At 41.9% G+C, this 24,541-nt stretch overlaps 1 protein-coding gene and 1 long non-coding RNA gene across 21 annotated transcripts in view; one reads left to right on the top strand and one right to left on the bottom strand.

The window, feature by feature from the left end:
- The first annotated feature begins 685 nt into the window (after positions 1 to 685).
- On the top strand, positions 686 to 15,736 carry OGFRL1 (opioid growth factor receptor like 1). 2 transcript variants are annotated; one of them, XM_028722691.2, is made up of 7 exons: positions 686 to 1,416; positions 5,986 to 6,072; positions 7,857 to 7,935; positions 9,356 to 9,434; positions 9,536 to 9,602; positions 9,715 to 9,860; positions 10,958 to 15,736. In XM_028722691.2, the coding sequence occupies exons 1-7, from the start codon at positions 1,021 to 1,023 to the stop codon at positions 11,712 to 11,714; spliced, it is 1,611 nt and encodes a 536-aa protein (XP_028578524.2). In that variant the 5' UTR covers positions 686 to 1,020; the 3' UTR covers positions 11,715 to 15,736. The 2 variants fall into 2 exon arrangements, with proteins under 2 accessions (XP_028578524.2, XP_028578523.2); XM_028722690.2 differs by having other exon boundaries at positions 7,854 to 7,935.
- The window catches only part of LOC144327293 (uncharacterized), a 66,799-nt gene continuing 51,685 nt past the window's right edge, over positions 9,428 to 24,541 (bottom strand). For 12 of the 19 annotated variants that reach the window (XR_013392325.1, XR_013392334.1, XR_013392324.1 and 9 more), the window contains one exon: positions 12,987 to 14,099. This is a non-coding gene — a long non-coding RNA (uncharacterized LOC144327293). Of the gene's footprint in view, positions 12,592 to 12,986; positions 16,280 to 24,541 lie in introns of those variants that run through there. The other 7 variants (XR_013392323.1, XR_013392322.1, XR_013392321.1 and 4 more) reach the window with 7 other exon arrangements.

The raw sequence follows: 24,541 nt of genomic DNA, 5'->3' as shown, positions 1-24,541 counted from the left end.
AGCAAGACATCCAACAGGCCAATGATCTCTTTGTTGCATGGATGCACCTGTTCAGTTTCTACTTGAGAGGGAAGGTGCAGGAGTTCTGCTAAGCAGAAATAGGCAAACATTAGCCCCCTCCCCCCCCCCAATCTCCATGTTCTTGCGCCTCTCTCCGCCAAAGCTGAGCTCCCCACATAGGGCCGGGTGCAATCCCTTGCATCTCCAAGTGAGGTCTGGGCCTGGGGAGCTGCTGCCAGCCAGAACAGACACTAGTGAGGTAAATGGACTCGACATAAGGAAGCTCCCTGTACACTTCTCCGTGTGGCAGAGGTAGGTGCCCATTGCCGCCCGCAAGTCACCTGTACCTAGAGCGGAGGTAACAAAGCCACCACCGTCCGCAAGGGGACTCCTGGGTCCCGGGGCACCGTCTCCCTCGCGCGGTTTTCCTCGCGCCTTGGAATGCTCCCGGATAAAACTAAGCGCGCGCCCGCGCGCGTCTCTATAGAAAGTTCTGGTTGCGTAAGGCGCCCCTTCCCCGCCACGGAGAAGCGCTCCGTCCGCTCCAGGTTCCTCTTTTGCGCGGCAGCTGCGCTCTGCTACTGCCGCCGCCGCCGCCGCCGCTCAGGGGGCGCTGGGCGGGCTCAACTATTTCCTGTGGAAATCCCAAACGCTCGGCTCCTCCTCCCCACGGCGCGTGTTTGTGGGCTGGGGGTGGGTGGGTGAGAGAGAGACTGGCTGAGGAGGAGCAGAGCATCGCCTGCTGCCGCTTCAGCCGCTTGCGCCTGCCTCCGTCTTCCTCGTCGTCGTCTTTTTCGCCAGCCTCCTTCGCGTTGCCTGCGGCCTCCCGGCGCTGCCAACCATGCCCCAGCCGCAGCCGCAGCAGCAGAGGTGGTGGCGGCGGCAGCGGCAGCGGCATTCCTAGCCTGCTCGCGGAACCTACCTACGGACCGACCGACCTTCCCCTCTTTCCCCTGGGCGCGCGCTCCCTCCCCCGTCCTCCCCGGGCGGGAGAGAGAGGCTCCTGCGTTGCCTCTCCCAATGGGCAGTTTGCTGAGCGGGGTCAGCTTCAAGGAGCCCACCACGGTGGAGGACTGCGACTCTACCTGGGAGACGGACTCCGAGCCCGAGCTCCAGGACTCCGGAGGGGAAGAAGGGACGCCACTCGAGGGGCTGGGGGGCGGAGAAGAAGGAGGCGGCGGCGGCGGCGGCGACCCAGCTGAGGACGAACAGCAGCAGCAGGGGGAACCGCTCCCTGCGGCAAGCTGCCGGCCGGAAGACGCCGAGCCCAGAGAAGGGGTTGCTGAGGAGCCTGAAGAAGAGGAGCTCGAGGAAGACGAGGACGACGACGAGGAAGAGGAGGAGGAGGAGGAGGAGGAAGGCGAGGATCAAGAGGGAGGGAGGCACGACGAAGCGGAGGCCGCCAGCACCGAGCAGGTAACTTGGGACGCTGCAAACTTCTCCAGGGGGCTATTTGGGGGGCGGTGTCTGGAGCCCTCCCCCCTCAGCGCCATTGCCTCTGCCCCCCTGCCAGTGCTGGTGCCTCTCCAAGGTTGTGTGTCTGTTCAGAGGCAGGTGTGCGCCAGAGTCTCGGAATGCAGCAGCAGGGGACTTTTGGAGACCATGGTTGCAAACGCTTGGGGTGCGTGTGTGCGCGCGCGCGTGTGTGTGTGAGAGAGAGACAGAGATAAATATACATTTCTACTTTCAGCTTTCTCCATTTCTCCTTTTTTCCTCCCCCCCCCCCCGCATGCAGTGTGACTCAGGAGCCAAGCTGTGGCTGCATCATCCTTGTTGTTGTTGTTGTTATTATCATCATCATAATATTCTTAGTAGGGTTAAAAAAGAAGAAGCTAAATATGGATTTGAGGTGTGTGGCAATCAAAGGAAAGAAGACCAAGGAAGCGAAGCACTCTGGCCTGGCAGGTTTGCTGTATTTTGTTACCAGCTTGCTGATCCAGCCTGATTTTTGTTTTCCTTCCTGTGACATGCGTAGCAAGGAGGAACGGTGGGGTGGGGGATTTATTCATTTTCCCTCTGGCAAGCTGTTCAGCAGAGCTTTATATCTTCTCTTTTAGAAAAAGATTCTGGTGGCTTTAAAATGTAGAAGGTCAAAGTAGTTCTAATCTTCTCTGTTTCCTTGGCATAATCATCCCCCCATCACATGCCTGCCTGTTCAGGGGATAGAAATTACAGTAGCACATGTGGTGACAAAATGCAGTTTCAGAACAGGGCTTATTTGACATTCTGGCTGAGTGTAACTACAGCTATGATTGCACGTATTAGACAACACATCACTGTGCAGGACCAAAAGAACTCATAAACCCAAGAAATAAGGAGATTATTCAAAGAAAAGAGAGTTACTTGCCTCCTCCTTATTCAACTCTAGGCTAGATCATATTCTCAGCTTTTTACTTTTTTAAAAAAATACTCTTACCCTGAATGCAACGTGGACTCTATTTTCAATCATTACCTCCATGGAATTATTTTCTGTCTCTTAACAAACATTAAACTGAAGACCACTGTCCTTATGTTTCCACCTCATGCTTTCATCTCTGTAGAGAATTATTATTATTGAAACTGTATCTCCACATATTAGCCTGGCTCATGTGATAAGTGGGGCACTTTTTAGGCAGTTTTGCCATTCAGTATTCCCATATGTATATTTGCACAGTACAAAAGGTATGGATCTGTGTTTTATTTTCTGACTGCATTCCAATAGGGATCTTACATCACAGTCCTATGCACATCTACTCAAAAGTAAATCCTACTGAAATCAATGGTACAAACAGTGCTTTATTTCCCTAGAAAAATAGGTGCCGGTACTCACCATGAAGTTGTTACAGTAAGTGCTACACTTTTTAACAGCATAAAAAAGGTGCTGGTACTATGTACCCTTGACTACCCCCCGGGGGGAAAAGCACTGGGTAAAGGGACCCCTGACCATTAGGTCCAGTCGTAGCCGACTCTGGGGTTGCAGCGCTTATCTCGCTTTATTGGCCGAGGGAGCCGGCGTACAGCTTCCGGGTCATGTGGCCAGCATGACTAAGCCGCTTCTGGCGAACCAGAGCAGCACACGGAAACACCATTTACCTTCCCGCCGGAGCGGTACCTATTTATCTACTTGCACTTTGACGTGCTTTCAAACTGCTAGGTTGGCAGGAGCAGGGACTGAGCAACAGGAGCTCACCCCATTGCGGGGATTCGAACCACCGACCTTCTGATTGGGAAGCCCAAGAGGCTCAGCGGTTTAACCCACAGCGCCAAAGTACAAACCCCCAAGTAAGCATTGGTAGGTTTGTTTAATAAACGTGGAAATGTTGGAAGCAGTATACAGTCTTCAAAATATAATGTAGAGTCTGCATTTGTTTTTGTGGCTTTTGCCAAGAAAAGAAGAGTGGTTTTTTTTGCTGCTTTGATGTGCGTGCAGTAAAGTCCCCATGCACTGCTGTTGCCATTTGCCTCTTTTCAGTTGCATATTCCCCTTTACCAACACCAGTCCCATTAGAGGTAATGCACCTCCCCACCCCAGCATTATGATAAAGGCTTTGAGTTTGAATAGTCCATCACTGGACACCTGTAAAATGAAAAGTAATGGAAACTATCTAGGATAATTAAGGCTCTGTGGGACTTTGTATTCCACTGTTCCTCAGAGTAAACCCATTGAAATGAATGAACCTAAGTTAGTATTAGTAATTAATTTCAATAGGTTTACTCTGAGTAAAAGTTAGTTGAATACAACCCGTTTGGCTCATTCAGTCAAAAGTTACTTCTGACAAATTTGCCACTCCTTCTCCCTTGCCCCCCCCCCCACGCCCTGTTCCAGTAAATGTCCTTTATCCATTCATAAAGTAGTGGAATTATGTTGCTTGGATCCATAAGCAGTTCTTACACATGCAGCACATTGACTAGATGGGATGGGGTCGGTGCAAGTTGTCATTATTCAGAGATACTAAGTCAAGAAAAGTTATTAACTCCAGAGAGGCTGTCTCTTACACATAAGAAGAGGGGATAATCCTGTAACTTGAGTTCCAGGTTTTATCCAAATATTAAAAATGAACCGTGGAGCAAGTAAAAACATTAGCCCATATCAAATTCTGGTTGGTAACAATGTGAAGATGTATTGTTCTCTTTTTTTAAAGTGTTTTGAAAGATAGAAAAGAACACCAGTAGAAGGCAAATAATGGGTTATTCTAGTGGCTGGGCAGATACAACAATGTTTCTGTTTTTCCTTGGTTATAGGTTTGGCTACAAAACCCCTAAATCTATGGAAAAATATTTATTATTTGAGTGGAGTTTGTTAAATTATATCTTATGTTAAGATTTAACATATAACAAAACTGTGACTAATGGAATTATCAATGGTTGACACACTGAGGGTGCCTATTATTCTTTAATGTGCAATTTTAAGCCAAACACCAGCTAGAGTGCAAGTCTTATTATTCAGTATAGGAAATAACCATAGATTCTGAAAGTGGTGTACATTTGCATACTCTTTCTTAACCTTTCATAAATGGTTATTTTGGCAATTTGAAATCTTAATGCAAGGTTATTTAATATTATAAAAATACTCACTCAGAATGTTTTATGGTCTGCAGTACTGAGCTCAGAGCACTTACAAACTAGACAGACTTGTACTTATGCAGATCTTGGTTCAGCAGTCCCTTGAAGTTTTCTGAAAGCTTGAATAATTTATACTTGTAGGCAAAAAAATAAAATAAAAATGTCACCATTGCTCCATAGTGTGTATCAAGCCCTCCCTCCAAGATTCTCTGTCTGAAAGGTGGGCAAAATTATGGCCATTGTCACTGGTACCTTCCTTTATCACATTCTGGAATCAGAAGTTCAGATTTCTGAGGAAAGCCCTAATCTGTTTAAGTCCTAATGGTACCCTATTTCTTTCGGGGGTCACTTCCAGCTGGCTAGCCACATGTGCCAGACAACTTTTAGCAAGAAGAGTCAGTCTCTCAAGGTCGTGAGAAAATAAACCTATTTCTTTCTTCTTCTTTATTTTAAACAGCAGGAACTATTCAGTAGAATGCATGAAGGACAATATTCAGTAACCAGAAACCCATCATAAAAAAAAAAACACTGAGTGTAACCCTAATAGTACCAATAAATTGCTTTGGAATAGGAAATCACATGCATATGTATGTTTGATGTATATTTGTGTGTGCACACATGTGCATGCGTGCAAATGTTTAAAGAGTTGAGGTAGTTTGAAATTTCTGCGTTTTGTTTTCCAGTCCTTTGTCATGTTGGCTTCTCTGCATTAATCTTTCAGAGTGAGGTTAAGAAACTGTTGAAGGTCACCCAGTGAGCTTCATGGTTGAGTGACACAAATTGGAAATAGACTGATCCATCCATAACTACAGCTTAACACATAGCTGTTTCATTTTCTACAGGAAAAAGTTTTAAGAAGTAGCAGCACCAAAATTAAAGACATGGCAGTTACATGAATAGCATAGCTTAAACAAATAATGCTTGAAAATGAGAGCAGCCCAGTTACAAGTCAGATACTAACTTTGAATGTCCCCAAAGCAATAGAAATGAGGTCACTATGCTGTGTGAATAGGCCCTTGACTTGCTGCCAGACTTGTGAACAAGCTCCACAGGAAAACAATGTGCTGCTGGCTGTGATGAGAAAACTTCCATATTGCCTATCTGTACTGCTCAACTTATTCACTTGTGGCAGTCGTGCCTGGATACCGGTCATCAAGCAATGAGCATGCATGTGTGAACTAACACGCAGTCTCATTCCCCTTCCAGCTGCAGCTGGGGGGGGGGGATCTCCACCAAACTTCAGGAACAGCTTTTTGGGAAGGAATGCAAGGAAATGTGGGAGGGAGGGAATTGAAAAGCATCAGTGTGCACACAGAACAGCATGTGTGGCCCTTTGGAATGAATGCAGCCCATTTTTATTTTTTAAAAATGGAATGCCACACTACTAAATATACAGTCAAGTCTAAAAAGATTATGCTCATGGAATATGTCTGCTCTTTGCAGGGGGATGATGCAATTGAAGTGGCAGCTAAACCAAAGAGAAGCTTTTACGCTGCAAGAGATTTGTACAAATATCGGCACCAATATCCAGTAAGAGAATTTTGCAGTATTCAGATCTTCACCAAGATAGAGGCGTGGCAAATTTTTAAAGTCCCTAAAGTAATTTTGCAGTTCCAGCGGAGTGTTTCAAATCTACAGAACTCCATCACATAAGTCTATGAAAATATATGCAGGTGGGTGGGTGACTAATCCTAGAAAACCCCATGGCTGCCACTGTTGGCTGCTTCTACTAGAAGACAAGTATGTTTGATTTCATATACTGTACCTACTGGTAACAGAGACTTTTGCTAGACTAGGCATCGGCAGACTCAGCCCTCCAGATGTTTTGGGACTACAACTCTCATCATCCCTGACGACTGGTCCTGTTAGCTAGGGATGATGGGAGTTGTAGTCCCAAAACATTTGGAGGGCCGAGTTTGCCTATGCCTGTGCTAGACAGTGGACACAATGTCCTAGGTTTTGTACCAGAAAAGATGGTCTTGATAGCACATATATCTGCATTTGCAAATTATTGCCACAAACACTCTCCTATCAGGGCATTCAAGAGAGAGCATAACAAGCGCGGTTCTGTACATGTTTGCTCAGAAGTATGTCCCACTGCGTTCAATGTAACCTGCTCCCCAGAAGAAAAGATGGCAGCCAAAGGCCATTCTATGGGCAAAAATGTACCAGGAAATGAACAGAAATTCTCATACATTGATAGAATAAACTTTAGCACCAATTACATGAGATGTGGGACCCTGAGAAGCTGAGCTAGAAAAATGACAGGAAAACAATGGGGAAAATATAAAGTCAGATACATGTTATAGCATGTTTCATGAGTTAACCCCTGTAATGTGACAATCCTAAATACACTAATTTGAGAGTGTCCTTTAACTCGCTGGGATGTACTTCTGAGAAAACTAACAGTGTAATCCTGTATATGTCTACTCGGACTGAGGTCGAACTGAGTTCAGAGGGGCTTACTCTCAGGTAGGTGGGTATAGAATTGCCACCCAAGTTGCTCACTATATAATTGCCACACTACCCTTCCTTTGAACAATATTAGATATTTTAACTGTGTTATATTATAGTTCAATTTTTGTTGATTAGCAAAGACTTGAAAGCTTATCTTTCTATATGGAATAGTTCTACTATGTCGTATATGCTATTATATAATCAATTCATGAATCTGAATTATTAGTGTCTCTCATCCACCTCCTCTTGACCTGCTCATTTCTCTTGAATAACCTGCCTTGAATAACCTTGAATTACCTGCCCTTAGCTTAAGGGAAAGATTACGCATTACATGTAATTCCAGGGCTGGTTTCCTACAAGTTTTTAAGGAAAGCAGCACAAGTGAAGAGTTGCACAATGAAGAGTTGCTGGGGACAGATGGCTGGCACAGAAGCGATTAAACTAGAGTTAACCAATGTGGTGCCCTATAGATGTTGTTGGACTACAACTCTCATCATTCCTGACAAGTGCCCATGCTGGCTGCAGCTAATGGGACTTGTAGTCCAAAACATCTGAAGGGCACCACACTGGATACCCCTGAACAGCTATCCAATCCTTCTCCCCACCCCCACAGGCCATCCATCCCCTTTGCCCAAGCTGAAACCACTTATGGCTACTCTGCATTGAATAAAAACCTGTTTTCCCAATCATAGAACTAAGCTGAGAGACACTTGTCCCACCATCAAGATCTGGCTTGACTTTCATTTGGTCAGATTCTTATCTGTCATACTCATGACGGCTTATCTTCAGTCTATTTCCTATAGATATATTTGTCTGATCATGCTTTGTTGTTTTCCCCCCATCTCTCTGCTCAGCAGAACTTTAAAGATCTGCGGTATCAGAATGATTTGTGCAACCTCCGTTTTTACAAGAATAAAATTCCCTTTAAACCTGATGGTAAGTAATCCATGGGCATTGTCACAGTGTTTGTTTCATTCTTTTATATCCAAGGCCTTTGTAAATCAAAAGATCAAAACCAATTCAGTGTCAGGTTTGGCTTCAGCAGTTTTGTAGCCCTATCCTATGCATGTTTACTTGGAAATAAGGCATACTGAGATCAGTGAGGCATTCTCCCAGGAAAGTGTGCATGTGATGGCAGTTTAAGGCATGGGATTTCATTTTAGTCAATTAACAGAAGCTCATATTTGTGAAGTTCAAATATACTACCCCTAACCTGTTTGTGAGCTGCTGCAGCAGCCTGATTTTGGTTTTCTGCTCCAACCTCAAATGGTGCAAAATTTCCACTACTTTCGGTTTACTCCAAGAAAAGGAGATCTCTTGCGGGTTTCCTATTAATCTGGATCATGATGCCTTGAACTTTCAAATTTATTAAGCATAACTTGAAAAGCTCTAGAAAAATTATTAGTGGCATCACCATTGTGCTCTTCAAGTGAAACAAACCCCCCAGGTTATGTTATATATGTTGGTGCCAGATTAATAAAACCAGTATTTCTTTGGTGCATTTGAACTTTGGTGTTATTGTGTTGCACTATTGTGAACAGACTATGTATTTTTTAGAAACCTTGGCTACTGGGTTAAGTGGATCATGTCCAGTGGGCATTGGTTTTACTTAAGAGTTAGCAATTTATAGAATATTGCCATTCCCCACCACCAACACATTTGTTTGGGGAAGTAGTTTTAAGTAAAGTCACAAGGTTGGTGGGGAGTGGGCTGAGCCACACTACTTATAGCATGGTTGGCTGTTGTGGTAGGGAGAGCAAATTGCTCTTGGCAGACAGATAATTTATATTAATAACATTGTGGCACTGAGCATAGGTCAAAAAACATAGACTGGCCTTAGCAGCTAGTTCAAACAGTTCCTTGCCATGGCACTTACCAACTTCCTCTGAGGGAATGGGCAGGATGTTCTAACATTATGCTGAACTTGAAATAAAGAACTGCAGAGGTGAGCACCTCTCCTTTTCCAGAGTTGAGGAGGTCAGGCATTTATTCCCATTGTGCTAAACCTCAGCATCAAGGACAGCTCCGACCTTTCTCATTACAGAGCTCTCACACTCCTCCAGCAAAGGAAGGAAGAGCAAAGGGTTGCCTTGTTGATGTGCTCATGTCAAAGCAAAATATGTACTCCCCAGTAACAAGCTGGCAAGTGCATTTGTAGATCCTTGGCCCTATATAGTGCCTGGTGTCTTCTCTGGGGTTAGAAGGACAATGTTAATATTTTCAAATAATTAGAGACAGTATATTTGTCTGCAAAATACATTTTTGTGTTCTATGCCACAGCATTTTTAGATGCATGATATTATATACAGATTGTTGTATTTGATGTTTGGATTTGCTCATGCATTTGTATTTATAGGTGTTTATATTGAAGAAGTCCTAAATAAGTGGAAAGGAGATTATGAAAAGTTGGAACACAATCACACTTACATACAGTGGTTGGTAATTGTTTTCTTTTCATTGCTTTTATAATACATTTATATAAATTTGTCTAAACTCGCTTAATCCGCAACAAATCTGTGTGTCTTTAATAATATAGGCTTTTTCCATTAAGAGAGCAAGGACTGAATTTCTATGCAAAGGAATTAACAACATATGAAATTGAGGTAAAGCTAATAATTCACAATATAACTTTGCTGCTTGATGATTAAGGGTAAAATTATTCTATATCTCTAATTTTGTTGTTGTTTGTACCTTCTTTTTGAAAACGTGTTGCAGGAATTCAAAAAAACAAAAGAAGCAATTAGAAGATTCCTGTTGGCTTACAAAATGATGCTGGAGTTTTTTGGAATAAAATTAATTGATAAAACCGGAAATGTTGCACGAGCATCTAATTGGCAAGAACGATTCCAGCACTTAAATGAGTAAGTGATGTCTTGCAGTAGAGAAAATCCTCTATTTGCACTACTCCCCATTTTATTTATTTGCAACATTTTATATCCTGCTCTTTGTTGCCAAGCTGTTCCAGGGTGGGTTGCAGCAATAAAAAATACATCATAAAAGCACCATAAAATCTTAACATCATTCAGTCTTCTAACAAGCATGACAATATACAATTCCTATCTCTTTGCAAGAGAAACCAGGTGGTTCTGAATTACATCCACCTCCACCGCAAAAGGCTGGGAGAAAGAGGAAGGCACATGTGGCAATCAAGATTCTCCAACCCCCAGATGTCAATATAAGGGCATAACATTTGAACAGTACTTGCATAAAAGTGTGCTTGATTTCCAGGTTGTAAGTGCACATATGTGGTGCATTGAGATTTTACGTGATCTCAAAGGCAGAACAGGCTCAGCTGGTCGGAAGGAGGTATATGGTTTTCTCCACCATACATAGGGATGAGATTCGGTTCCATACTGCCTTTGTTCCTGAGAGGAGCGTGAATTCTTTGTCAAGAGTTTTTGCATCTGTGTGTCTATCAGCAACTATTTCTGTTTGCATATGTCTTTAGATGTGTCAGTGAATACTGATTTCATTTATTTACTTATTTCATGAATTTTATACACCACTTAATTGTAAAAAAACCCCAACCCCAACTAATAGCTGTAGTCATCAGGTGGCGCCCAAGTAGTACTGTATCTCTACTATCATAGGCATCATATCTCTGAATACTAGTTGCTGGAAATTGCAGATGAGCAGAATGCTGTTGTGCTTGCAGGCTTCCCATGGTCCACTGGCCTGATCTAGCATATTCGTCTTCCTTTTTATGTTCTTATGTAGTATGAAAAGGCAATTCTAGTTTAGCTGGTATTGAAAGACCTTTCACTTGGTAGTTGCCATTCCATCTGAATTGTCTCTGAAAGATCCACATTGGATTGGTAATCCTTTTTGTCAAGGTGTCAGGTACTGATTATTTTTCTATCCTCTTCCCCCCGCGCCCCATCCCCCGGCAAAGAAAAATAATCCCCCGCTTTGCTTCCTGTCATTTTGAATTCAGATGATATTTTTTCCCTTTTCACAGGTCCCAGCATAACTACTTGAGGATCACCCGTATTCTGAAGAGTCTTGGCGAACTTGGGTACGAGAGTTTCAAACCTCCTCTTGTAAAATTCATTCTTCACGAAGCTCTTGTGGAAGACACCATCTCCAACATTAAGCAAAGCGCTTTGGAATATTTTGTATATACTATTAGAGACCGGAGAGAGAGGAGGAAACTCCTGCGGTTTGCCCAGCAGCACTACACACCCTCTGACCACTTCATATGGGGGCCGCCGAGGAAGCAGAAGTTGGAAGGAAGCAAGCCGAGTAAAAAGCTGGCATCGCCGGTTTCCCTCCGCAGCGGTTACGTTTCTAAACATAAAAGTGGGAGAGAATGCAAGAATGTGCCCGTGGTTTGTAACTCAAGCGGCAAAGCAACCAATGAAAAAAGGGCAGAACATGCTAAAAAGGATGACGATTGTGACCGGAGCAGGAAACACGCCAGCCCTGAGGTTGTTAAGCAAAGCATTGGTGAAAAGAATAGCAATGCTGATTGTCAGAACTCCATACTGGAAGAAACTGCTAATCCTTCGAACCAGAAGGAGAACGTTTGCCATCTTAAAAAACATAAAGGCAAAAATGATGAAAACCTTAATCAAGACTGCAGAAATGCAGAACTGGTAGAAAAAGATTGCCGTGACTGTAAAAGCGATTCAACTAATATATCAACAGATCTGCAAGACAGTGTAGTTAAGGATAAAAACCCAGGAGGATCGAACAAAGAGGAGACTCGAGCATAGACTAAAGTGTCTCAGTTAACTTGTATGAAACTGGACAAGGAAAAGAAGATCTTGACGCTGGGCCCAGTGCTTGGCCACCAAGGGGTTATGCTCTCTTTCATTTGACACTTCTTAACTGTTTGCACTTTTCAGAACTGTGTATTAAGCTTAAAAACAACTGCAGAATCCTCAAGCCCGAGAACTCCTATGCTAAGCTTTGCTCTCTTTGTGGAAACTATTCATTTCAGTTATCCTCCCCCCCCTCATCTTATTATAATATACATTTTTTAACCTTAGTTATTTGGCAGCTAGGGTTCCAAGGACGTCCAAGGAATGTTTTCTTAATGATAATCACTTGGTATGCTAAACTTTTCAATGTTTGCCATTGCTTGAACAACAAAAGCAGGTTCATTTAGGATGTACATTCAGCATCACCACCATCTGGAGACCCAGGTTCAAGTCCTACCTCTCCCATGACTCTCACATTGACAGCAACCGTGTAGCGCTGTGAGTGAAACCACAGAGCCTAGGGCTTGCTGATCAGAAGGTTGGTGGTTCGAATCCCCGCGACGGGGTGAGCTCCCGTTGTTCGGTCCCTTCTCCTGCCAACCTAGTTCAAAAGCATGTCAAAGTGCAAGTAGATAAATAGGTACCGCTCCGGCGGGAAGGTAAACGGTGTTTCCGTGCGCTGCTCTGGTTCGCCAGAAGCAGCTTAGTCATGCTGGCCACATGACCCAGAAGCTGTATGCCGGCTCCCTCGGCCAATAAAGCGAGATGAGTGCCGCAACCCCAGAGTCGGTCTCGACTGGACCTAATGGTCAGAGGTCCCTTTACCTTTACCTATGTTCTCTCGGCCTCAGTTCCCCCACTGATGGCGTATACTTCTCCAGTGTTGCTGCTGAGAAGAAAAAAAGCTAGCAAATCACCTTTTACATTAAAAACAACTATTAGTAAGATTTGCACACCAGCACCCCTTGTTCCAAAATACTCATATATAGTTTGTGACGGCATCTTCCCTTGGTGCCTCTTCTCCCTTCTTTCCTCCCATGCAGCTGCACAAGTTTAAAAATCAGGACACAGCATTTTGCCAATGTTTATTTTGCCTGAGAGACCCACTTCTGCTGATAAAGGAGTATAAGGTCAGAAAAGGCTTAAGCACTGCCGAGACAAAGTTGATGACTGCCCACTCAGCTTCTAAAGCAGAAGCAATATTTTGAGATTGACCTTTTCTTCCTTGAAATTCTGGTGGGATTTGAAAAGTCCTCTGTGCAAAAGGGGAGATAGCAGCTTTCATTCTTTGTTCTTCCCCAAGTTTCCCAAAAAATCATGCCTACATCCTCACTTCTAGCTACTGGGGGTATGCAGGGAACACCCAGGGAAGAAAAAATTCTTAATCGTGCACCTGATCCAGGTAACTCTTTACCCGCTTCTATGCACATGGTTGCTTATTCCCCCTCTCCAGAAAACTTAAGATTTCTTCCATGGGACGTGAGGGAGAACTCTGAAGCAGGATGGATTAAGAAGACTCTGCCAGAACGAAGGAATATGCTTCTTCAATACACACAGCCTGTTCTAGTAAGGGTTAGTCCATACAAAAGACCAAACTTCTCTTTCACCCCAGATAGCTTGGACATCTTTTACTAAATAGTAAAGAGTATTTTTGAAGGTGTCTGCTAAAATTGTTATCTGTGCAGCTTCTCAACCTCCTCAGTGGGTACCGAAAGACTGTTTTGAAGGAGGGGCTCATAATTGTAAGGGCTTCATTTCCTCCTTTCTTATCTTAAACCAACCAGAGCCTTGATGAATCCAGAGTGAAAAGTGTGCTCACAAATAGCTTTCCAGTGCATTTAAGGCAAACCTTTCCGCATCTCAGTCCAGTTGGAAAGACATTTGAGGACAGAGGGCTTTTGTTTTTTAGATTTATATACTACCCTTCAAATGCCTTTTCAGTAAGAAAAGTAGCTTCTTCAGAGCTTTCATGCCTCTGTGCTGGGAGACACTGGCACAGCCTTCCCCATACTGGTTCCTTCCAGATGTTTGGGACAACAGCTACTCTTAGCATCAGCACAGCTATGCTGACTAGGACTGATAGGAGTTGTAGTTCAAAACATCTGAAGAGCACCAGCTTCGGAAAGGCTGCACTAGCATATCTTTGCTGGCCTCCCCCCTCCAAATGTGTGTTTATACAGAAACAAAATATGAGCAGTACCTTTTGGTTTTAGACCTCCCTCTTACCTGGATTCATCTTACAAATGTTTCAGTGATGGCTGATCAGTGGTACTTCTGCAGGCTTGGAAGTGGGGATGGGACTTGTACTGGAGTGTTGGTGCCGATGCCAGATTTTCTTTCAAAGCTGGAAGCTTCACATCCACAAAGAGTATAGCTATGAGTTTATTCCGGTTTATCCTGTAAAAAGCATGTATAAAATTCCAGTTTTGTCCTTGGATTTACTGTTCAACAGATGCCTCCTGGCATTTAGAACGAGGGTGAGACTGGCACCAATTCTGTGATGTTGGAGACTGTTATTTGAGGAGGCATTCATGAAATGTGTACCACACCATTCACCCTCTCTGCAACCCCCTTTGAAATTAAAAACACCTTCTTACTTAAATGTTCTTAGTGTTCCTTCATGATGCAGGGTTCTCTATGTATAAAATAGCATCCCTCTTATCCACCCTTCAGGTTAATCCTGCGTGAGGTAGTGACTCGCAAAAGAACAAGTGAGCCCATGTTAGAGATACCAGTGCACAGAAGATATTATTTAATAAAGCAGATATATAAGGTTTAGCCAGGAAGTGATGCAATCCTATATTCAACCTGTGTCAAGACCATTTCATCCGGATGCTTGTTTCCAGACTTTGTTTACCTATTTGTTTCCAAGATTTTTCTTAAATCTTTCAAGTTCTATGTGGCCATATACTCGTTACCTTCTCCCGTTTTGTACACACACACCAGGCAAGATTAGATGAGTGCAACTGGCAGTGCTCATGGTTCTAGCACTGCGACAGATGGGATCGGGCCCTTTTATAATGATAGGTGTAAACTTTCGGACCTCCCCTCTGAGTATGTTAGGAAATCGCCATCTTTCATTGGGTGTGTGTTTTTTTCTTCAAAACGAAACAGGGTAAAACCATTTTTCACCAGTGAGCGTTTGGATGGTTTTATTTTATTGGCTGGGTCTGGAGGTTGGGGTGGGGGTTGGGAGTGCAAACTGTTTTCGATTGATATTTAAGTGGCTTTATTATTCTGTTGCTTGTTTGCTGTAAACTGCTTTGATATTATAGAGAAGCAATCTACAAATGTTTTAAATGAAACATGCAAGAGAACCGTGTTTTGTTTTTATCAAATTTGCATTAATTGGCTTGAGAGCAAAAAATTCTACACACCAAGAGGTGTAGTAGTACAACAGGGGGGCTGGTTCGCCTGTTGTTGCAGTGCCAACAGCAAGGTCCAGCTGCGCTGTATAAAAACAGGAAGTGCTTCTGCGTGTCCATTATGTGGGGCAGCCCTTGCACCTCAGCCCTTGAGGTCCTACTTTGATGGGCCATTGGACCCTTGTGGGAGGAGTCAGAGATCGGGAAACTCAGCAAAGACTAGTACTCTACAAGGTGCAAGGGCTGCTGCATACCTAGCCACAAAAAAATAACTAAAGAGTCTACAAATGAGATTCAAAGAGCCTTGTGGACCCTCCCTGACCCCATGGTGCACTGGGGCTTTTCAATTTCTCCCTGGTGACTATGTGCACACCCAAGTTTCAGGTTTTTTGTTTTTTTTGTCTGATGCTTCAGTATATAAATCCTCCCCTGGACCCCTCAGTATGTAATGAATTACCTTAGGACAAAGTGTGTTTATCTTCACAACTTTTCTTTAAAAAACAAAACCTTATGGTATTTGTAAGCATTATATGCTGCTGTTTTGGTGGGAAATGTGTTCTGTTCACATGGTAGAAGTAGGTGGAATGTTTTATTTATTTTTAGTCCAAGAAGTGCTTTAATTTGTAATTCTCATTTTGTGTGTGTAAATAAAACTGTTTCACAACTTTAGGAATGCTGCTGCTGCTGCTGCTTCTTCTTCTTCTATAGATTTTTTTTACTCCTGCATCACAGAGCACACCAAAATCGGTAAACATACTCAATACATTTGCAACATTTTGGGCAGTGTTCCTAATCACATAAGAGAGAAAGCCCCATTGAATACAGGGGTAGCAGTGTAAATTGGAGTACAGATACAAAAGAGGCTGCTGTTAATGGTAAGGAATGCAGGCTGCAGGAAGTAACTGCATGTACCATCCTTAGGTAGCTCAAAGACTCTTAATTTTGCAAACTAGTAAAATCCAATGTTGTTCATGTTGAACATAATTTAAAACGGCTATGTAATTAATATTCTTGCTTGTTTTTCTAATTGAATTTTTACTTTTCTGTACTTTGATTTGTTGGGCTAGTAGTGTGTTAATAACTTATGCAGTACATTCTTTTCTCTTGAGTTCTTACTTACGTCTTGATGAACTTGACCTTCCCAATTTAAAAGTGTAATATAATATTGTGTAATAATACATGGCATGATGTCAATTTGACCAGGCCTTCTTTCTGTTTGTATAAACAAAGTGACACCAGAGTTAATTAAGGTTTTTGGGTTTTTTTTGCACATTGAGGATAAATAGAGAAATCAATCGCATCTGATATTTTGCATAGCTTCCTTACACTCTGAATCATTATTCCAAATGCATTTATAAGGGGTTTTATTACACAGCTTTCCAGACGTTGGTTTGATGTCAGTTCCACAGGAGGGTGGTTGAAACTGCACAAAGCATGAAGATACCTTTCTGTACATGCACATTCTAGTGCTGTATTCGACACTGCATCTCTAATTTTCAAAGGATAGAGAAACTGCAGTATAATTTGCAGAGACAGACTTCCTTCCCTGATCTTGAATTCAACAGTGGGTCAGTATGTGAAGTTCACCACTTTTAAAAAAGACAACAACACATTTTGCATAATTAGATGCACATATACCCAGTACAGCATTTAACAAACAAGGCAGCTTGCAGTATCTTAATTACCCGAGAGAGGAATCTGTATTTGCAGTTTGCAGAAATTTATATACGGACACAAATTTATATACGGACACACAGAAATTTATATACGGACACATTTATATACGGACCGGACTTGGGATTTCATTTCCATGACTGCTGTGATGGAAGTGTCTATAACCTTAAGGGTTCCAGCTATCGGGTATTCCAGCCTTCATGCACTGGGCAGGCTTCTCTTCCACAGACATGACACATAGCATGGATAGCCTTGTTCTCTCCATGCAGTGCTAATTGAATGGAGTAATGATGACCGACTGCAGCAGGTAACTTCATGTCTGACAACCAACCTTCATACTACTCATCTTCAGGACATATCTCATATTATCACCTACTTAACAACCCATATATATTCAGGGCAAAATAAACACCAATGCCAGTGTTATCTGTCTTAGGTGGTAGTCCCTAAAGTTGAGGAAGCAATTCTTTTTTAAAAAAATGAACAACAACAACAAACATAATGTGTCCCATTACTACAAATTGCACTTGTGAAGAAACCTGTGCTTGGAAAATATTTTGAATAAAATCTAGTAATACATTAGACCTATTTATTAGACACTCATACACTGGTTGTGTTTGCATGTCACAGTAAACTATGGTTTAACATGGTGTACATGAGCTGGGCAAATTATGCTTAGTTTTAAATAAGCCGTCTTCAAATTGGTTTCAGAAGCTTCTGAACATCTCCATCCAACCATGCTCATTCCTGTTCATGTACAACACACTAAATATATATTTTAGTGTGAGAATCTATATTTTAGTGTAAGAATTTGATTATAGTGTTTTATAACTCTAAATGTAGTCTGCTTTAAATAATTCTGTCATTTATTACTCTATATTTAGTTACATAGAGTCACAGTTAACATTTTAAGAGTTCCTTCTTAATTGTGAAACATGATCCAGTAACATAAGTGTAATAAAGATAAATGGAAAATGGGAACTGTTGAGTAAATGAACAAGTTTTATTTTATTCTTTTGAGCCTGACACTGGTCTTGGTTTGATAAGGAGAAGAAAATAGCCCTGAGTTAGCATTTCTACATTAACATTTAGAATACGTTTGCTTTGTCTATTAATGACAAGTTCTATATTCAGATCTTTGTGATAAAATTGTATGATTTACCCATTTTATAAAAGTCACTTTATTTTGTACAAACTGAAAGCATGTCTAATTCTTATTCAGTCTGAAAATATCCAGTACATTATCTTTCCCCAGATAGAAACTGATAATCTATGTCTTAGAAAGTACCAAAAATGACATTATATAAAGGAAACTACTTCTATTCTGTTCTGTTCTACTTCTAATGTATCTAAATTTATAATAAAGATTATCACTAAAACGCAAATGTACAAATTAAGGAAGCTGAACAGAGAACAATGGTGGTTTCCATCTCAAAACCCCAGTATAGAATTAGTAGTCAGGTGGGTGCAAAACTTGTTTATTTTTCTACTTTAGGGAGAGGAGATTTTAAAGTTAAGAATGTGTTCAGAGCAAAGAGTTAACCTCCATGTACTGTCACTCTGATCCCAAAGAACAAAATTTAATTGAGAATTCCAGTTATAAAACTCCCAATGCAGCATGGCCCAAAATAGCCTTGTGAATTTTTAAATTAATTTTCTGTAGAATATTTATAAACCACTCTAAAGCAATATCCCCATAGCAGCTTACAATGACAAGTTTAAAAATACAGGAAAACATCCATGCAATAAATTAAGTGCTAGTTATGAAACCTCGTCCAACACTTAAAACAGAATAGCAAATGAGGAAGGCTTTATTTGTCTCACCTTTTGTAAGAGAGAATACTAAAGATGGAGCCCTTGAACATAAAAAAAACTCCTATCCTTTTACCTTTTCCCATAGGATAGTGAGACCTAGAGAAAGGATTTGGTAGCTGACGTTAACATCTAGAGCTTTATATATCAAAATAAGTCTTTGGCATTGTCTTCAGAAATACACCAGCTTTTAAGAAGTGGCAAGAAGATATTGTGGTTTTGCATGATAAAAATGGCAAGACATTTCATCCTGAAAATTGATCGTTTTCTAGTGATATTCAGCACACTGTAACTAAACTGTGAACTAAGTCTGTGGGGATGTTTTCATAGAACTTTTATCCCAGCACGTTTCAAGTGGGAAACTACCTGGTAGCAACTTTGGCCTCAAATTGTTCATTCTCCACTCACATCTTGAAACCCCCGTGGCTGTGTTCAGAATGTGTAGAGGGGAGCAGGTATGCCTGAGCCGTTTTGAAGTTTGTGGGCAATACGAGAAGCACTAGTGTGGTACAGCAGCTAGACTAGAGTGTCTGAGTATGGCAACCCAGACTCAAATCCCTACTCAGCCATGAAGCTTAGTGGGCCAGTCACTGTCTCTCAGCCCGACTCACAGGCTTGTGCAGATAAAAGAGTGAACCCGAAAGAAAGATCCATGCACACAACCTTGAGTGCAGTATATATAAATAAAATCTACTGCATTCCTGCTGAATTTGTTTTTACATTTTTATAGACTTTTAAGTGCACTGGGTTTACTAAGGGACACATCACTAGTGCAAGCAACACATACACAAGAAGGAGGCCCTCCCTGAGGGCTCAGTTCACACATTACCAAAGTTTCACTCAAGCCGATGGCACAGGACTGGATCCCACGCCACTTTTGGTAACCTTTGCAAAGAGGAAAAGTTCACAGGAAGGTTCATGACATGGCTCCTTCCCATTCTAAAGTTAGCCTTCCCTCCAGTTTCTTTGCTTCCTCCTCGCCCAGTATTTTCCTTTCCTGCCTTTGTGCAATAAATCTTTGTCAGGGTTTGTTTTCTACTCCTGGCAGATTTGTTCCCAATGGTGGGTCACTGTTTCTCCTATATACCTGTCTGGTAAACTTGCATAATGTAAATTGGCGACGTATTACCTAATCAGTCAATTTGACATGTCATTGCATACTTGCTGAAGCACACAAAAGGTGCAGCAGTGCTGCTGCCAGTATATTGCTCAACACAGCCCTTTAGCATAAACTGCATTATTTCTGTAAGGCTCTATTTCCCTGAAGGAATATATATATATATGTATGTATATTGTGCAGTAAGATAAATCTATGTCAAGTATGTATTGTGTTTCTGTATGTATCTTTGAAAAAAAACGAAGAAGTTAGCTTAATGCTCTGGGAACTAAATTATTTCTGAACAGTTTTGAATAAGCATAGTAGAAACCATTATTTTGTGTTTCATAACTCAGAGCGCATCTAAAGAAAAAGAAATACAAGAAAGCACTAGGAAATTAATTTTAATTACATGGAAGACAGCGGCCCTGCTCTTGCACAGCAGCAAACCGTGCACGTGCTGATTGTGGATTGGGATCACTCTTCCCCTGCCAAACAAATGATTGGCAGCTATCAGAACTGGTGGCACCAATACACACTTCCATTTGTGCCATACCTAGAAAGCATGGGTCCAAGGGGTCTTCTGCTTGAGCCACGATTTCTACGCATGGGTCTGAGCGTTTTTCACCTTGCCCTGCTCCTTTCCAAGGGGAAATCCGCCCTTTAGAGGCAGATCAGAACAAATAGCAGTTGAGGGGGAAATGAATTTCTATCTTCTCCACTTGAACGCTAAAGAGTGTTTTCCCTGAAAGCAGCAGAACAAGAGGAAGTGTGGATAAGCCCTGAATAGAGAAGCACATGGGTAGGCAGCCTGCATCATGTACAAACCATTAGATAGTCTATTTGGTAGTATGCATGTGGTGCAGGTTTGTTGCACATGTTCTATAGTCTATTGGATGAGGAGATACCACCACCACCTGGGAACTTGCAGCAGCCTCCTGCATATGTGTGGTGGGCAGACGTAGGCAAAGAAATCTGTTCCTGCACACTAATCATTGAGAAACATTTAATCACAAGCAAGTATTTCTATAGTTGCATTTTAGCATCATGTACACTGAGTGTGGTGAAAGGGCAGTGGGACAGTCAAGAGTTTTGTACCCCACAAGGCCTCCATGCGTAGGAAAAGCACCCCAACAAATCCTTTCACACAAGGAATACTCAAAGAGGGCAGGTATTCTGAAAATTCAGCAACAGATGGGTAGATAAGCCTTGGAAAGAACTAAAGTGTGTTTTTCTTAATCCAATTTTTCTTTAAACATATTTAGTGTGGGGGGACATTATTTGCAATTTGAAAACATCAGTGTCATGTCAGATGGGTGGGCTGTGCTGAACTTGGTGTTCTTTTGCAGTATGAAATGGAAGGATTCTGGGCACGCTTGTTAGAACCATTTACCATATGTACGTGGTGGAAGTTGTAACCAGTTTCTGGATTTGAAAGGTATTGTAAAAGATATGTTTCTATGACTGCATGGAAGTCTTCTGCCAAATGACATAAATGAATTATTAAAAAGCAATGGTTTATGAAGTAAAATATGAAAAAAAAATTCAAGTGGCAACTCTAGTGTGCACCAAGGTTTCTAATAAAGCTTGTTTTGCATTAACTATGTTTACAGCAATGCAGTAGATGTTCAAGCAGTGCAGATGTGTAGTACTGGACTTCTGCTGTTCATTTCCAAAGCTGCTTTTGAGGAAATGGGACTAAACTGGCAGAATAAATACAGCTGGGATAAACGATTGAGCTTATTCTTTAATAAGAGGAGAAGAGTTTGAAGAAATGTAATAAAAAGACATAACTTGGAATCTACAATTGGGATGTTGGCTGTACTTTTTGCAGCTGATCAGAGAAGCAAGTGGGGTTTTCCTTGTTCCTCTTGGGAGAACATTATAGTAAAACCACTGGAATTTCCTACTCAACGTGCTAAAATTAGCCAGCAGTCCTCTCTTCAGCTCTTATACTGAATATTCCCTTGACCAGCTGGAATGCCAAAGTGTGAAGAATGGGCGGGGGGACGGGACTGCCTGCTACAATAGATATATGCATGTGCTTTTTACTCAGAAGTGTCAAATGTTTTTAAACTGCATTCTTTTTGACATGCCATAGCTATTTTCAACTGTATTAGCAAAGTAAGTGAATTCTGGTAAATTCTGGCTGCATAAAGGTTTGTTTGTTTTTAATCCTTTTCACCTGCAACAATTAACATTCCCCTCACCTTGGCTAGAGTGCAAATCTCAGAAGTCCCCTATTTTGCTGCATGCTACTGTTAGGTGAACATTTCATCTCCCCTCTTCTGTTAAAGCAGACCTTTTAAGTGACTGAATGGTCTGAGTTTTCCCCAACTTTCCCCCCTGCATGAATAATAATAATAATAATAATAATAATAATAATAATAATAATAATAATTCCTGTATGACTGACAAAACTTGTGATGTTGAGAAACTCCCAGCATGGAGATACAGAAGTAGAAAGCTCTTTACTTCCTATGTAAATAATAATAGTAGGGACTTTCTGGGTAAGACCAAATATCAGGTGTAGCACAAGCATGTTTATTCCATTGCCTTCAACTGTGTTTACTTCCTAGTAAGTGTGCAAAGGATGTTGCCCTAATCTAGCATTCTGTTGACAACAAGATGCCTCTGGGGAAAATCACAGGTGAGACATGAAGGCCATAGCCATCTACTGGTGTTCAGCTGTAGCCTCTGCTTCCAGTTTCTAATGCCTTGCTCTCTGCTGAATGGTGTGAAATTAAACTCAGTTGAAGAATGTGGGTGATCTAAGCTTGAATCAGGGATTTCCTCTTAGTAGGCAATGAAAGACATATATGCCTGGGTGCTTGGTTGAGCACCTAACCTATCCCCTCGTGTCAAAGTCCTTCAGCCTGTGACAGTTCTGTAAGTTAAAGAGAGAGCTTGCTCAGTACCGAGATAATAAAGGGTGACAGGTAAAGGTCTCCTTTTTTCTTTTTCTGCATAACGAAAAAACCTTTATGCCAAAAAATCTTAATATCTGCCGGTTTTAGAAACCGTCAGTAACCCAACATCTGTCAGAGATCAGACTAGGGAGTACTACTCTGGTGAGGAGTGGTGGGCGTCCCCCTCTCCCCTTGATCCTGGGGCTCCACAGGAGCAAGAGAGTAGTATTGACCTGGAACAATGGTTTGCTGAGGGACACAGTTCAGAGGACAGGAGTTGGGCAGAATTGGGAGGTGAACAACAAGAAGAGGCAGAACGGGAGGAGAGAGAGTTAACCGATTCTCCCTCACTGGAAGGTATACAGCCTCTTAGTCCCAGGGCTAGGAGATTGGATAAGGTAACTTCACAGAAGGCTAATTGGTTGAGAGATCGGGTAAATAGGAGACGAAGATGGAAGTGACTAGAGGGAAGTGGGAGAAACTTAACTCGGAGCACCTGCACTGCGAGAATGGTCTTTTGTTCTTTTGCTGCGTTCATTAAACATTTCTGTTGCTGGTAAGAGACTGCTTTACCTTGCACTGCTTATCTACGGTCAAAGTGAGAAGGAAGCTGGCCCTGAGGCCTGACGATACCTCTTCGAAAAGGCTGTTTGGCTGTTTATAACATTCTAACTTTGCAGCTGATGCTAACATGAAACATGCAATTTATCCATTGAGTAGATACACTTAGAAGAAATGTTTTCCTCGTAGCCTCTGCCTCACCTCGTAAATATCTACTATTTTACTGCCATTAATAACATCCTAGAACGCAAGAGGGACCAACCAGATGAAGTACAGAAGCTACAAAAGACACAGAAAATCTGATATTAAAAATGTTTTCGTAGAAGGAAGTCCCATTTAGACCTAAGGAGCTTGCTTCCATGTTAAGTTTGCTCAGAACTGCAGCTTTACTTGTCCTTACACCCAATATATAAATCCTGTGGCTCAGTGGCAGAGCAACTGCTTTGCACGCACAAGGTCCTGGGTTCAGTTCCCCAGCATATCCAGACCAGGGCTGGGAATGTACCCTATGTGAAACCTTGGAGAGCCAAAGCCAGTCAATATAGGCATGACTGAGCTAGATAGACCAATGTCTGATTTAGTGTAAGGGAGCTTTCCACACAGGATCAGCAGAGCACCTTATCTGCAGTGAGATGTGGGCACCACATTCTTTTTAATGGCTGCAACATCGCCATCCTACAAACTACTGGTACTCCATGAGGATGCTTAGCCTGAGATCTGCCCCGTTTCTCACAGCCAACCTTTTCAAGTAGTTGAGAGAGCTATAAGCAATAGTATAGATCTCAAACTGCCCAGCCTTTATATAAGGCTTCTTCTGTGCTTATATATACAGTATACAGTGTACACACACACACACACACACACACACACACACACACACACCTCTCAACTGGTTTATAGCTAAAACATTACAAATATACAATTAATGCAAGAGTAAAAATGCAATAATGTATTGTTAATAAGATAATATGTCCTAGAGAGGTTGACTTCGTTCCCTTGGACTGGCAAGCCTCAAAGGTGGGTCTGTCTGTTCCTCCTCCACATACAATGGTGTTGCAGGGTGATTGCTAATTTCCTCATATTACTTTCTTCCCCATCCACCCACAAAGCAAGGCCCATTGAATGTCGTGAGATATATACTCAAACCTAAGAATACTTGCTCAAAATATCATTATTGCCTCTCCTCTACCCTCAATGTGTGGAAAAAATGTCCTTATACTGATGTATACCATCCCACTTCATTCAGGAACTCTTTTTAAGTGTGCTTACTAGGTAGAATCACACACACAGCACTTTTGGGTTGTTTCATCCTTTTAAAGCTAAAATGCTCAATCTGTTGTCTTTGATGACTGCCAGGTTTTAGTAAATATTTTCCTCTACTAAGCATTTGCCAAGTATACTTGGGAACATTCTAAATATATT

Source organism: Podarcis muralis, chromosome 3 (assembly GCF_964188315.1).
Source record: "Podarcis muralis chromosome 3, rPodMur119.hap1.1, whole genome shotgun sequence".
Taxonomy (NCBI): domain Eukaryota; kingdom Metazoa; phylum Chordata; class Lepidosauria; order Squamata; family Lacertidae; genus Podarcis; species Podarcis muralis.
The sequence above is the reverse complement of the archived record's forward strand: the minus strand, read 5'-3'. Positions and strand labels throughout refer to the sequence as shown.

Excerpts from the sequence above, each read along its gene's own strand:
- OGFRL1 (XM_028722690.2), top strand. The coding sequence starts at position 1,021 with ATGGGCAGTTTGCTGAGCGGGGTCAGCTTCAAGGAGCCCACCACGGTG. Across the intron at positions 1,417-5,985 it reads AGGCCGCCAGCACCGAGCAG|GGGGATGATGCAATTGAAGT; the intron begins GTAACTTGGGAC and ends TGCTCTTTGCAG. Across the intron at positions 7,936-9,355 it reads AATTCCCTTTAAACCTGATG|GTGTTTATATTGAAGAAGTC; the intron begins GTAAGTAATCCA and ends TTGTATTTATAG.